This window comes from Phoxinus phoxinus, assembly GCF_949152265.1.
Source record: "Phoxinus phoxinus genome assembly, chromosome: 16".
Taxonomy (NCBI): domain Eukaryota; kingdom Metazoa; phylum Chordata; class Actinopteri; order Cypriniformes; family Leuciscidae; genus Phoxinus; species Phoxinus phoxinus.
Window position 1 is genome coordinate 5,044,230 of NC_136891.1, and position 15,901 is coordinate 5,060,130.

Genomic DNA, 15,901 nt, shown 5'->3' on the forward strand with positions numbered 1-15,901 from the left:
AATACATTCAATACGCACTTAGTATAGTACAATTTAAATATATTTCTTTTTTCACCTGGGTATATTGCTTGTTTCGAAGACACTTAATGAATTTGTAATGTATTAGTAGTTGTAACACAAATAAAGTACACTTTAATATCACTAATCAAACATGTAATTAGTCCCTACAGGCATATACTTAAAGTATACTAAGTATACTTAAAGTTGTTCCAATTTAGTACATTAAATACACTTAAAGTTATGCTTTATTTAATTACTACTAAAATATACTTAGTACAAAATTAGTTGTTTTAAAATAGCACACTTCAAGTTAACTAATCATTAACACACTTGAAGTATACTGATAATTAGTCTGGCTGCAAGTATACTTAGCATATTTTTTCTTCACCAGGGCAAACATATTTTTGTAACAAATACATGCATTTCCTATTAACAGTCTTCAGGAAACAAGTTAAACTGCATGGTTAGTTGCTGTCTGCAGTATTTTTAGGCTAACAATAAGCTTCACCGACTTTTTGAACCACGGGTAAGATATTGCATATATAAAGGGATTGATGCATGAATTAGTGTAAAATAAACACAGTAAAGCAGTGAGTTTCACAGATGACTTTTGAAATTGTTTGATGTTAAGCATACCTATATACCAGGGGACCCAGCAAATGAAATACACTAAGACAATTGTGCTTAATGTTTTTGTTGCCTTCACTTCTGATTTCCTGGAGGATTTTAGATTATTCTGAGAGACTCTTTTCTTTGCAAATTTGGAGATGGATTTTGCTTGTCTCAAGGCCACTGCGAGAATTCTTACATACAGGATTAATATCACTGTACACGGACCAATGAAGCTCACTATCAAGTCGGCTGAACCCAAGGCGTTGCTGAAAGCCACTGCACATTCTCTAAAACAGATCACAGTTGTCCCTGTCAGGTTTAGGTGTCCAAAATTCACTGGTACAAGATTATAACAGATGGATACAGTCCATCCTAAAATTATGCAGATCAGTGTTTTTCTCATTGTCATTTTGGACATATACAGAAGTGGATCACACACAGCAAAATAACGATCAATAGCCACAAGAACGATGTTGATGAGGGAAGCAAACAACAAAATGTACATAATTATATGAAAGATACGACATTGCGACTTTCCCATATAAAAACACGAGTTAATGCTCCTGACGCTTTCAACAGGCATCACACAAATCCCCACCAAGAAGTCAGATACGGCCAGTGAGAGGATGAGGAGGTTGGTCGGTGTGTGAAGCTGCTTGAAAACTGTTATAGAGATGATGACAAGTAGGTTTCCACACACCGTCAGCACAGAGACTGCAGATATGTACAAGAAAAACAGTACATTGACATAATTCAAATGAAAGTCCAGAGAGCAGCTTGTATTCCAGAAGGGAAAGCAGTGATGCTCAAGATATTCCATGGAGAAAGTCTTCACTGCTTTAAACTTCAATGCACATGTGATATTAGGACCAGGCTAATGTGATATGACTGCAGATCCAAAATCCTAAAGATGGTTTCACTCAGGTTGCTTATATAAGTCAAATGACAGGTGTCGTTTATGGGAGTGACCAAGAATTGTAAGCATTCTACAGTCATGAGAGTTTACAATTATCATACAACTACTACAATCTATTTTTATGTATCAATCTTATATTGTGTCATGTTGATAAAAAAAAGTAATATTGCAATTCAAATGATATCCCCCGGTTTCAGAGACAAGGCTTTAAAGGGATAGTTTACCCAAAAACGTTTTGTTGTTGTTGTGAATATCTGTTCACGTTCATCAGTGCATGTGTCACATTGGTTTTGTGTTTTGGTTCACGTTCATATCTTTTATTTTGTAGTCATGGTCCCTTGTTTCCTGGTTTTGTCATGTGATTCCCTTGTCCTCATGTGATCGTGTCATGTGTTACGTTCTCATTGGTTCATTGTTTGCTTGTTCACATGTGTTCCTTGTTTTCATAAGTCTTTAGGCTTGTTCGACTTCATGCAGCTCTGCACAGACCGATCGGTGGCTGACCTGACTTGAAGCAGTGCATGCCGGTTAGAAATTTTGTCACGATCACGTGTGTTTCGTGTTTATTCTCACTCCTTTAGTTCCACTAAAGCTCACAAATCAGTTTTTTTATAACAGTAAACACTCTTTGGAACTATACGGTTATTCGGACCACACGTGTGTCTTTTAGTCACGTATAGTCCGTAGTCATCCCTGATTGGTCTTAACCCCAGTGACGGGTAGGTTTAGGGGCGGGGTTAGGGGTAGGCCATGTATTGAAATGTGAATGCTGTTCCATGTTTATGGTTTCTAGTCAAGTTTCTAGTTTGTTCATTTTGTGTTTTATGCTTTGGATTAGCCTAGCTGATGGTTTAGGTTTCATGTTTTTTGATACTATTATAATAAAATGCACTGGTTTTCATCTGCTTCCATGTCAGCATTGTTACAGCAGGATGTTTGACATTATACAGGTGAAAAATATACAAATTTGAATATTGTGCAAAAGTTCATTTATTTCAGTAATTCAACTTAAAGCTACACTGTGTAACTTTTTTAGTTTATTCTTAGCTAAAAACACTTAGTTCTTTCAAAAATATATGTGCTCATTAATGTATATTTACTTCGTTCAAGTAATAAAGTATTCTCGTGAGTGTATAATATGCCATTAAAAAATACATACGGGTGAAGGGTTCGAATGCCGGTCGCCATGTTGTCCCTCCATCTTGAAAGTACATTAGCCAAAGAGGGACATACCCGTTAATTCAAGCTTCGCCTTTCGTGTTTTAACACTAGATGGCACTGTGTCGAATGTGAAGAGGGGGATTGCTTGAGACTGCTATATAAAAACCTGAAAGCATTTTTGAAAGTCTGTTGCTGATGGAGGATCACTCTTATTCTCGAGGATATGTATCAGAGTCGCCAAGGAAGCGAAAAAGAGAATTAAGACGGCAACGCAACAGGCAAATCAACAAGACAAATGAGACGCAAGCACACACACACACAAACTCATTAAAGTTATCAAAGGTGACATTAAAACGTGTGTAATGTTACAAAATATTTCGTTTTTAAATAATTGTTTTTCTTTTTAATTTTTTATTCATCAAAGAATCATGAAAAATTGTATCAGTTTCAAATAGTTACCTGATAGCTGATGTTAGCAATGAAATGGTAAAAAAATAACGAAAACATAAAACTAATATTCACTGGATGGTCGTATACCTTTTCACAGCTAGATGGGGGTAAAAATCACACAGCGTAGCTTTAAAAGGTAAAACTAATTACTGTATATAGCCTCATTACATGCAAAGTGAGATATTTCAAGCTTTTATTTGTTATAAGTGTTGTGATGTGGTCCAAGAACAACGCCTTTGGTTTATCTTAGCTTTATTGAACTCAGCTCCGCATGTCAAATCACTCTCCCTTCCGTTCCCTTCACTTCCCGCTCTCGCAACCTACCGCGATAACACACCCACTATACTACATCACTTCCCTTTTAAATTTTTAAGTTTATAACTTAAAACAACCTATCTACTAAATTAAGTAAACAAAAACTTTTCTTTCCTTCAAAGTAAACACAGAAGGTACTATATAACTAAATAACAACTTCAAGCGACCATATCCTTGAACTTAGCTGGCTTCTTCACAACACGACCACTTCTAGTCGTTAACGGCTTCTCCACAGGAACAGTCTCTGGCAACTTTTCTTCCTTTTTTGACATTTCTTTCTGCCCTAGCTCAGTTTCACTTTTCAGATGTGAGGTAACCCTCTCCTCCTCCAGCTCAGGAACAGGTGGATCCACGGACAATGACGCATGTCTCATGTGTTTAACATTTCTTTTGATCAAAGATCCATCTTCTGTATTTACAAGTTCAAATGAGCTGTCTGACGTTTTGCTCAGAAGGACATACCTAGCACTTTTAAAATCCAACTTTCCTTGCTCCATATTTGCGACATAGACTACATCTCCCACTTTGAATGAATGATCCTTTGCTTTGTTTGTTTTATCTGCATTGTCTTTCATTTTCTCTTTGTACACCCGATGATGTGTTTTTACTTCCTCTGTGATCTGTTCTTGTAACAGGTCCAGGCTTGGTAACTTTGTTTGAATATCTCTAGAAAACATAAGAAATACCGGTGTTTCTCCCGAAGCACGATGAGGAGTGGCACGATAAGACATCAGAATTTTTGGAAGCTCTTCTTTCCACACTTTGCTTTCACACTTGCATGCTTGAAACGCCTTTTTTAGATATCGATGGAATCGTTCAATCTTCCCGTTACTCTTAGGATAGTAAGGTGAAGCGCGTATGTGCTTGATACCTCCATTCTTGAGAAATGTGTCAAACGCGTGACTGACAAACTGTCTGCCATTGTCAGTTACAACTTCTGACGGATACCCAAAACGAGCAAACATTTTCATCAACTCTGCTATAACTGTTTGTGAGGAGATGTCAGCTACTACGACTGCCTCAGGAAAGGAAGAGAAGTAGTCAATAACAGTCAGAATGTATTCACCTTGAATTGGTCCTACTAAGTCAATTCCCAGTTTTGTCCACGGCCTTGGGGGCAGCTCAAGTGGTTGCAGCGGCTGGTCTTCCTGAAGTGGTTGATTCATTATACATGCTGCACAATCTCTGACTATTCTCTCAACGTCCAAGTCCATGTTGGGCCAGTAAAACTTACACCTCAGGTACTGCTTCGTTCTCACTACACCCTGGTGTGTCTCATGAGCGAGTCCCAATGCCTTTTTTTACAAAAGAAGAGGGAAGCACAATTCTACCTCCACGAAGTACAAGTCCATCATATAGTGACAATTCAGTCGCACAACGCTGATACGGAATGAACACTTCTGGAACTGGATTTGGCCACTGGTTTGTGTGAACTGCTTGAATGAGCTGCTGAATAATTTGATCACGTTCTGTTGCCTCTTTAATCACTTCAATTGTCAGCGCCTGTAAGTCATGAGTCTGCACCAACAATACTTTCTTCACATAATCCTCCACATATTCAGTAGTTTCAGTCATGGGCAAGGGACGCCTGGATAGAGAATCAGCAACATTTGTCTTACCGACAATGTGCTCTATTTTATAATCATATGGCTGTAACCTCCATCCTAAACGCTGAATACGTGGTGGAAGCAGTGTTGCTTTTTCAGGATTAAACATGTGAATAAGCGGTTTATGATCAGTCTGTAATGTAAATTTTCCTCCCCACAGATATGTTCTGAAACGTTCAACAGCCCAAACACAGCCAAGAGCTTCACGCTCAATTTGGGAATATCGTCTCTCTGTGTCAGTTAGGGAACGACTTGCATAAGCAACTGGTTTGTTGTCTCCATCGTCTTGTCTTTGAAGCAGTATAGCCCCGAGGCCAACAGGGCTAGCATCGCTCATCACATATGTTGGTGCATTAAGTTGAAAATAGGCCAGACAAGGTTCGCTTGTTAGAGCTACTTTCATGCTGTTGAATGATTGTTCAGTCTGAGTTGTCCACTCCCACTGAATATTCTTCCTTGTTAATCGTCTGAGTGGTTCTGAGATGTTGGCAAAGTTAGGAACAAATTTCATTAGATATCCACATGTACCCAGAAAAGATCTCAACTGACTTACATTTTGTGGCCTAGGTGCTTCACTCACAGCTTCCACTTTCCTGGGATCAGGTTTAATTCCTTCAGAAGTTACTAAATGACCCAGAACCTCTACCTGTTTTAGTCCTAAGGAGCACTTATCTTTGTTCAGTTTAAGTCCTCTTTCTTTGAATCTTTCAAACACTGCTCTCAATCTTTCCTCCAGCTTACTGTCAGTGTCAGCATACACTACTACATCATCCATGTACCAAACTACCCCTGGTAGTCCACAAAGTATGGAGTCCATGGCTTTTTGATAAGCCTCTGGTGCACTAGAAAGGCCAAAAGGAACTTTCCTGAAACGGTAGCACCCTCTATGCGTGATAAAGGTTGTTCGATTTCTTGACTGCTCTGCTAAATCAACTTGCCAAAATCCTTTCCTGGCATCCAATTTGGCAAATACTTTTGCACCTTGCATCGCTTGTAGAATGCTATCAACTGTAGGAACTGGATGCCTTTCACGAATGACTGCTTTATTGACCTCTCTTAAATCAACACACAGTCTCACCTCTGTGGTGTCTTTCTTTGGTATCAATAAGAGGCTGGAGATCCATTCAGCACCTTCATTGACCTCCTCAATGATTCCATCTTCAATCATCTTATCGAGCTCTTGATTGACAGCTTCAATCATGTGATATGGAACTCGTCTTAGTCCTTGTGCCACCGGTACTATTTTCTCATCCACAGTAACTCTGTGGAAATATCCTGAAATTTGTCCAAGTCCTTTGAATAGTGACTCATACTCTTTGGTCAGGTTGCTGAACCTGTCTGGGGAATTGTCCACTTTGTTCACATCCGACACATGTAAAACTCCCAGCTTAAAACATGCATTCCTCCCCAGCAGTGGTTCTACAATTCCATTTATCACATAGATGGTGTCTTTTATGGTTCTGTCTTTGTATTGTAAACAAGCATCAAAGGAACCTATGCATTTCAGTGGATTATCTTGTCCGTAAGCAAAAAATCTCTTATTCGTTTTGCACAGAGTGATGCCTTTCTGTTTGAAGATAGTCTTGTACAGTTGTTCACTGATGACATTTTTTCCACTTCCTGTATCCACAATCATTTTGATTCTTTGGCCTTGCACTTTTACTGTCTCTTTACCTTCTGAGTCGATGGAGTAGATGAATTCCTCTGAATCATCCGAATCTAACTCATGCACAGTTCTTATGTTTTTTTCTTTAAATCCTGGCTTGTCTCTCATCTTCTGATCTGCTTCTTTTTTTCTACATGTCCTTGCAAAGTGTCCGATTTTCTTACAATACAAGCATTTAGCTGTTTTTGCTCCACATTCATTGAAATTGTGCGTGGCTAACCTGCATCTGTGACATTTCCTGTCTTTGTCTGCACGCGATTCATCTTTGTTTACTCTCGGTCCGTTTGCATGCGTTCGCTGCGCGCGCACTGTGTACTGCTTAGTGTAGTGCACTTGACAGTCTATCAAATTGCTTGACTGCTCCGACAGCATCTTTGACTCTGCTTGTGCTGCCTCAAAGATTTGCGCCTTTTCCAAAGTTAATCCTTCCTCTTGCAGCAATTTGTCACGCAGCCGTTTGTCTACACTCTTTTCTACCAGTTGATCTCTCAGCATATCTGACTCCAAACTCGCACGATTTGGCCAACTCCCTCAACGAATTCACGAATGCATCAACTGTCTTGTCCAACGATTGAGCTCTTTGTCTAAATTTATGACGTTCCATAACGACATTCCTACGAGGAGTGAAGTATGCATCCAAAGCAGCCACCGCTTGTTCATATGTATTTTTCTCACCTGGCAGATTGGCAAAAATCCGCTGTACTGGCGCTCCTATACAATGCAGCAATGTGGCTCTTTTCACTTTATCCTCTGCTTCTGTTAATCCGCTCGCTATTTCAAAGAAAGTGTACGACTCTCTCCACATCTTATACTCCGTGTATAAATCCACAACTCCGAGGTTAAACGGTCCTGGCGGTGTTAACTGTGCAGATGCCATCGCGACTTCTTTTTCTTTCTTTCAAATGTAGTCCAATGAGAGTACAGATTTTCCCTTTTAATCCTCGTCGCCAAATGTTGTGATGTGGTCCAAGAACAACGCCTTTGGTTTATCTTAGCTTTATTGAACTCAGCTCCGCATTTTTTTTTTTTTTTTGGTTTATCTTAGCTTTATTGAACTCAGATCCGCATGTCAAATCACTCTCCCTTCCGTTCCCTTCACTTCCCGCTCTCGCAACTTCCCGCGATAACACACCCACTATACTACAATAAGTTTGATGATTATGGCTTACAACTATGAAAAACTTTTCACAATATTCTAATTTTGAATTTGGGGTTTTCATAAGCTGCCATAATCATCAAACTTATAACAAATAAAGGCTTGAAATATCTCACTTTGCATGTCTATAATATATTAGTTTCACCTTTCAAGTTGAATTACTGAAATAAATGAACTTTTGCACGATATTCTCATTTTTCAGAGTTTCACCTGTAAAGCTTTTAATTAAGCCTATTTTATTAAGCTTATGTTTTCACTTCATGTAGCCATGTGGGCATATATTCATTTGTGACATTCATCTAACCTGAAGTAATTTGAACTGCTTTCGTTTGTTGATGTTGAAAACTTTGAACCCTGACTTGTGATACAGGCCAATAGTTGGCAAGCCTTCAAATGCTTGTTAAAGTCTAAAAATGGACAGTGTTTAGTAGTTTATAAATGGAGAAAAAAGTGTAACCATGTTCAAACTTTTTTACACTGTCCATTATTTGTGCACAATGCAAAAATCATTTCAGTAAGAAAGCTAGTGCTAGTGCAAAACAATGTACAAGAGCAAAACAATAAATCAAAATGACATGGAAAAGAAGTCAGTCAGTGAATACATTGATATCTGATGAGTTCGGTTCAAATATTCTCATTGTTATAATGAGAGAAAGGGTTTTTCTAAACCATGGATAGAAAAGGCCATATATGATGGGATTTATGATTGAGTTAATGTAACATAACCAGACAAACACTTCAAAAAGAGCACCTGGGGTGGAAAAGTTGATATAGGGATCAATCATAGAGTTAATAAAAAACGGCAGCCAGCAAATAATAAAGGCACCCACGACCACACGAGTTTTTGCTGCTTTACGCTCAGATCGTCGAGAGCTTTTAAAAACATTCTCATTTTCATGATGGTTTGTTACCAATTGTTCTTACATATTTTTTTGCAACTATACAAATCCTCACAAAATGTCCAACCATGACAGAACAAGGTAAGAAAATAGTTTGAAATGTGTCTAAAACTGACCACAGTTTACTGAAAAGTAGACTGCAACTTATCTTGAATTAATGCAATTTGTATTTAATGTCATGCATAATGCACAATAATACACTGTGTGCCAGAGAAAATACACTGTCTTTTATGTGATCTTCAAAAGGAAGCATGTGCTGCACAGTGAGATCAGAAATGGAATCAAACAGTGAAAACATTGATATCAGACGAGTTTGGTGCAAATATTCTCATTGTTATAATGAGAGAAAGGGTTTTTCTAAACCATGGATAGAAAAGGCCGTATATGATGGGGTTTATGGTTGAGTTAATGTAACATAACCAGCCAAACACTTCAAAAAGAGCACCTGGGGTGGAAAAGTTGATGTAGGGATCAATCATAGAGTTAATAAAAAACGGCAGCCAGCAAATAATAAAGGCACCCACGACCACACCGAGAGTTTTTGCTGCTTTGCGCTCAGATCGTTGAGAGCTTTTAAATGTGCTTTCATTTTCATGATGGTTTGCATCACCAATTGTTCTAATGTGTTTTCTTGCAATTACGAAAATTCTTGCATACAGCCCAACCATGACAGAACAAGGCAAGAAAAAAGTCAGTAATGTATCCAAAACAGACCACAATGCATTGAAAAGTAGAGTGCAACTTCCCACACAGTACATGGATTCAATAAATTCCTCCAGTCCTTCCACATTAGCTTTTGAGTACACTAAACTGTATGAATATAATGCAGCCATGGTCCAACTTATCAGCACCATGACCCATGCAACAGGTAAGGTTATTCTCCTAGGGTATTGAAGTGGATAACACACAGCCTGATGTCGATCAATAGCAATAAAAATGAGATGAAAAATAGACACAGATGTGAGAAATATGTCGAAACTGGAGTGGAGTAAACAATAGGTATCTCCATAGTACCAGCAACCATTGACAGTATGGATCATACTGAAAGGCATGAGCACTAATCCAAGCAGAAGGTCCGCAACAGCCAGAGACATCACCAGGATATTAGTGGGAGTCTGGAGCTGTTTGAAGTGCGCTATGGAGATGATGACCACCGAATTTCCTAGAATAGTCATAGTTATCACTGACACGAACATGAGATATAACACAGTCTGAGTGGACACAAGGTGTGTGCCTTTAAAACAAGAGTTGTTTACTGCAGGAAAACAAAACTCAGTGGGATCGTATTCTTGTGAAGATAAATCCATCCTGCCTGTCTCAGAAAACAAGAACCTATAAAATTGTGTTTTATTTAGTCTAGTTAGGGCTTTAAATACTCTTCATGCTATTCTCTGACCCTCCCACATCATCACAGGGCAAAAAAATGACAATCAAGTCCATTTCACAGACTGAAATTATATTATTTAAAATTTCTGTTTCGTCCATTACTCAATAATCATTCATCTTGGTACATAAAACAATTATATTTCAAGTAAAATTGTGTAATTGGCAAGAGAAATGAAAGCTATACAGCCAGAGTCTCGTCTCGTCACGCCATGTCTGCCACACTAGAGTCTCGTCTCGTCACGTCATGGCCACCACATAAAGAGTCTCGTCTCGTCACGTCATGGCCACCACATAAAGAGTCTCGTCTTGTCACGTCATGGTCGCCATATCAAAATATCGTCACGTCATGGCTGCCATGCCAGAGTCTCGTCTCTTCACGTTATGGCCACCGTGCCAGAGTCTCGCCTCGTCACGTCATGGCCACCGTGCCAGAGTCTCGCCTCGTCACGGCTGCCACACCAGAGTCTCGTAACATCATGTCATGGCCGCCACGTCAAAATCTCGTCACGTCATGGCCACCATGCCAGAGCCTCACCTCTTCACGTCATGGCCGCCACACCAGAGTCTCGTCACGTCATGGCCACCATGCCAGAGCCTCGTCTCTTCACGTCATGGCCGCCACACGAGAGTCTCGTCTCTTCACGTCATGGCCACCACACCAGAGCCTCGTCTCTTCATGTCATGGCCGCCACACCAGAGTCTCGTCACGTCATGGCCACCATGCCAGAGCCTCGTCTCTTCACGTCATGGCCGCCACACGAGAGTCTCGTCTCTTCACGTCATGGCCACCACACGAGAGTCTCGTCTCTTCACGTCATGGCCGCCACACGAGAGTCTCGTCTCTTCACGTCATGGCCACCACACCAGAGCCTCGTCTCATCACGTCATGGCCACCACACGAGAGTCTCGTCTCTTCACGTCATGGCCACCACACCAGAGTCTCGTCTCTTCACGTCATCATGGTCGCCACATCAAAATCTCGTCACGTCATGGCTGCCATGCCAGAGTCTCGCCTCGTCACGTCATGGCCACTTTACCAAAGTCTCATCACGTCATGGCCGCCACACCAGTCTCTTAACATCATGTCATGACTGCCACGTCAAAATCTCGTCACGTCATGGCCACCATGCCAGAGCCTCGTCTCTTCACGTCATGGCCACCACACGAGAGTCTCGTCCTTTCACGTCATGGCCACCACACGAGAGTCTCATCTCTTCACGTCATGGCCACCACACGAGAGTCTCTCTTCATGTCAAGGTCGCCACGCCAGAGTCTCGTCTCTTCACGTCATTATGGCCACAACACCAAAATCTCATCACGTCATGGTTTGCCACAAATCCCCTCTATCACTGGATCAGTTTCAGGATAAAGGAGACTGATGGACAGTGTGATTGATCCACCTCTGAGGTCAGTACGAGCAGCGATTGGGTCGAGTCCAATGATCCCAAATCCAGTGTTCTCATAGCCCCCAAATCTGGTGGAGGCAGCGACCGCTAAAGCTCCTCCTGAGATGGCGGCGTGCGCTTGTGAACTCTGTTTTATATGTGCTTCTTGTTATCTCTGTGTGCCCTGTCATGGCCAAGCAGGCTGAATATTACCTTTCTGTCTGCCCGGTCACAGCCAATAAAGTCAAATCTGAACTCTCTGCCTGCCCTGTTATTGCCAAGGAGGCCATCTATGAACTCTCTGCCTGTCCAGTATTGGCCAAGGAGGCCATTCTTGAACCCTTTGTCTGTCCAGTCATGGCTACAGAAGCTGATTTTGAACTTACTGAGCTCCCTGTTATGGCAATTGAGGGTGTAAATAATCTCATGATCGGTTTCAGCTCCGCCTGCTCTATTGTGGGGGTCTTCAGTCCTGTCTCATCCGCTGTTGTGGTCTCTGCTCCGCCTGCTCTAGTCAGAGCATGGCACACGTAGAATTACTACCATTGAGATAAATTAGGTTTAGGGCAAATATGATGATTCGATTAAATTTTAATCCACAAGCCAGTGGGACTAAATCAAATATCAAACTATTCGATTTTATTTCAATTCCTTTGGAAATTGAATCAGGTTCAGTACTTGTAAAAAAAATAAATAAAAAAAAATCAAGAAAATAAATATCTTAACTTGTGTAAACTTTAGAACCCATTTGGTACATTACTATTTATGACATTACTATTAACATGATACATTTAGGTAAGTTCTAGCCTACTGTATATTTCAACATACCTTCTGATGTTCATTCTTTTTTTTGTGTGTTATAATTTTTTTTTTCAGCATTCAGCATTCATGTTTTATTCTACCATAAAAAATGCAGCAGTAACTCTCTAGGGATTTAAAAAAAAGAAGCTGTTACTTCTCTTTTAGGCTGAACAGGAAAAGTAATCTACTCACAACTCCGCTTTCACAGCCACCTTGAGGGTATAATCGTGCTCTTGCAAACGATTATAACCCATTGCAAACTATATTACTCTTAACTTTCAGGGAAAATGTTTTTAAACGAAGACTGAAAGAGTTGTTTCAAGCTTAGTGATGGTGACGTTGAAGTCAATTGCTCTACATGGAGTAGTTGGTACACTACATGGTGTAGTTTCATTTATAGCCTAAATTTATGTTTTGACTTCTGCGGACTACATTTGCGCTTTAAAATTCATAAAAGGTGTTCATTTGTGAAGATTATTGAAATTAACAAAACATGTAAGTATCATAAACTTTGTTTAGCCACAGAGCTTATTTTCTGTAATAATTCAAAAGCCAAGGGGAAGAAATCCTATTGGATTTTTGTTAAGGGAACCAGCATGATGCGAACTTCTGGATTGGCCTACAAAATTACATATACTGCAGCACTCTATACACATACTGTTTATAAATGTGTGAGGATTTCCTAATTTTTGTTCATACAGGTAAACGAGTGGGCCGGTTTTGGACCTGGCATTTATGTACAGTATGTTTATGTTTAAAATAGTCATGTCTGTTTCACAGTACTGAACTAAGATGGATGGACTGTTTTTTTTTTTCTGTTTTTTTCAAAAGGTTGAATTTTTATATAGGCCACTGTTTTGATATTTTTCACAGATAAAACACATAGTATTTTACACTGTTCTTTATTTATGTGAGGTCAGATCGTTGAGAGCTTTTAAAAACATTCTCATTTTCATTATGGTTTGCCTGACCGATTGTTCTTACATGTTTTTTGCAACTATAAAAATCCTTACAGTCCAACCATGACAGAACAAGGCAAGAAAAAAGTTTGTAATGTGTCTACAACTGACCACACTTTACTGAAAAGTAGACTGCAACTTCCTATACACTATCTTGATTTAATGCAATTTGTATTTAATGTCATGTATAATGCACAGTAATACACTGTAAGTGTGCCAAAGATTAGATAGATCACCCTTTAATTGATCACAGATGAAACATCTGATTTTACACTGTATTTTATGTGATCTGCAAAAAGAAGCTGTGCTGCACAGTGAGATCAGAAATGGAATCAGAAAGTGAAAACATTGATATCAGACGAGTTTGGTGCAAATATTCTCATTGTTATAATTAGAGAAAGGGTTTTTCTAAACCATGGATAGAAAAGGCCATATATGATGGGGTTTATGGTTGAGTTAATGTAACCTAACCAGACAAACACTTCAAAAAGAGCAACTGGGGTGGAAAAGTTGATGTAAGGATCCACCATAGAGTTAATAAAAAACGGCAGCCAGCAAATAATAAAGGCACCCACGACCACACCGAGAGTTTTTGCTGCTTTGCGCTCAGATCGTTGAGAGCTTTTAAATGTGCTTTCATTTTCATGCTGTTTTGTATCCCCGATTGTTCTAATGTGCTTTCTTGCAATTACAAAAATTCTTGCATACAGCCCAACCATGACAGAACAAGGCAAGAAAAATGTTAGTAACGTGTCCAAAACAGACCACAATGCATTGAAAAGTAGAGTGCAACTTCCCACACAGTACATGGATTCAATAAATTCTTCCAGTCCTTCCACATTAGCTTTTGAGTACAATAAACCATATGAATATAATGCAGCCATGCTCCAACTTATCAGCACCATGACCCATGCAACAGGTATGGTTATTCTCCTAGGGTATTGAAGTGGATAACACACAGCCTGATGTCGATCAATAGCAATAAAAATTAGATGGAAAATAGACACAGATGTGAGAAATAAGTCGAAACTGGAGTGGAGCAAACAGAAAGTATCTCCATAGTACCAGCAACCATTGACAGAACGGATCATACTGAAAGGCATGACCACCAGTCCAAGCAGAAGGTCCGCGAGAGCCAGAGACATCACCAGGATATTAGTGGGAGTCTGGAGCTGTTTGAAGTGCGCTATGGAGATGATGACCACCAAATTTCCTAGAATAGTCACAGTCATCGCCGACACCAATATGAGATACAACACAGTCTGAGTGGACACAAGGTGTGTGCCTTTAAAACAAGAGTTGTTCACTGCCGGAAAACAAAACTCAGTGGGATCGTATTCTTGTGAAGATAAACCCATCCTGCCTGTCTCAGAAAACTATAAAATTTTGTTTTATTTAGTCTAGTTAGGGCTTTAAATACTCTTCATGATCTTCTCTGACCCTCCCACATCATCACAGGGCAACAAATGACAATCAAGCACTCATTAAAAATGAAGAGTAAAAAATATACAGACTGAAATGACATTATTTAAAATTTCTGTTTTGTACAGTACTTAATAATCTTACATGTTGGTACATAAACAAATATATATATATATATATATATATATATATATATAATTGTGTAAATGGCAAGAGAAATGAAAGCTTTACTGTTTATGTCATGGCAAATCCCAAAAATATCTGGAATTAATTAGCAAAGATAGCAGCCAATTAGTCACGTTATCACCATTCTCTGATGGTGCGTCCAAATTCAGAGGTTGCATCCTTCAAATGCGGCCTTCGTTTCCTGTGAAATGAAGGATGCAACAGATGGATCCTTCAAGGCCTTGCCTATAGGCCTACCCCAGAATTCATTGTATGCCAGTGACGACAGGATTTTATTTTTGAGAGAAATTGCCGAAATACACTTTTAAACGTAAGTATTGGGTTTCAACTTACTCAAGTATCTAATAATACAAAAAAATAATAATATTTAAAGTGGTTCAAATGTTAACATATTGACTTACTAAGATGCAATACTCTTATATACAGAAAATGACCATGGTGAACCCTGTTTTGAATTCAGACAGTTAAATATAACTTAAAAAAGTCTAGTAGCCTAAAAACGTTACTGCCGCTCGTCAACCGCAGCTGTCACAGTTGCTTGGCGACTACAATCCTCTGTAGGCTAGACCGTCCCATTTAACAATGCTCATAACAAAGGTGTTACCTTTTAAGTCCGTGTCCTTCAATGGAATCTCTGTTTCAGAGATCTGAGAGAGTCCTTCATATCTCTGTTTCATGGACTGTTGTATTTAGTTCCTTTTGCCCTTGACTGAATCCGAAATCGCCCCCTAAACCCTCAATCACTATTCCCTACATTAGTCCACTAATAAAATTCACTTGAATGAGTGAATGAAAAGGAGTGAGTGAATTTGGGTAGCCGTTGAGAGTACATCGGCTGTACACTCGTCATTGCGGTGCAATGTGGGATAGAATGGGTGCACTCAATTACGTCCACTATAGTTTCGGACATCACTGCAAATGGCTGTTCCCTCAAATAATGCCCAATCTGAAGGTATAGGGGGCGATTTCGGATTCAGTCC

At 39.6% G+C, this 15,901-nt stretch overlaps 3 protein-coding genes across 3 annotated transcripts; all 3 read right to left on the reverse strand.

The window, feature by feature from the left end:
* Nucleotides 1-451: 451 nt before the first annotated feature.
* On the reverse strand, nucleotides 452-1,432 carry LOC306983413 (trace amine-associated receptor 13c-like; the record flags this gene model as incomplete). Its single annotated transcript, XM_079583767.1, has 1 exon — nucleotides 452-1,432. The coding sequence occupies one exon, from the start codon at nucleotides 1,430-1,432 to the stop codon at nucleotides 452-454; it is 981 nt and encodes a 326-aa protein (XP_079439893.1).
* Nucleotides 1,433-8,470: 7,038 nt separating this feature from the next.
* Nucleotides 8,471-9,957, reverse strand: LOC306983649 (trace amine-associated receptor 13c-like; the record flags this gene model as incomplete). The annotated part of the gene is made up of 2 exons (XM_079584205.1): nucleotides 8,471-8,634; nucleotides 9,228-9,957. 2 exons carry the CDS (start codon nucleotides 9,955-9,957, stop codon nucleotides 8,471-8,473), a joined length of 894 nt encoding a protein of 297 aa, XP_079440331.1.
* Nucleotides 9,958-13,645: 3,688 nt separating this feature from the next.
* LOC306983650 (trace amine-associated receptor 13c-like) lies at nucleotides 13,646-14,671 on the reverse strand (the record flags this gene model as incomplete). The annotated part of the gene is made up of 1 exon (XM_079584206.1): nucleotides 13,646-14,671. One exon carries the CDS (start codon nucleotides 14,669-14,671, stop codon nucleotides 13,646-13,648), a length of 1,026 nt encoding a protein of 341 aa, XP_079440332.1.
* Between the last annotated feature and the right edge of the window lie 1,230 nt (nucleotides 14,672-15,901).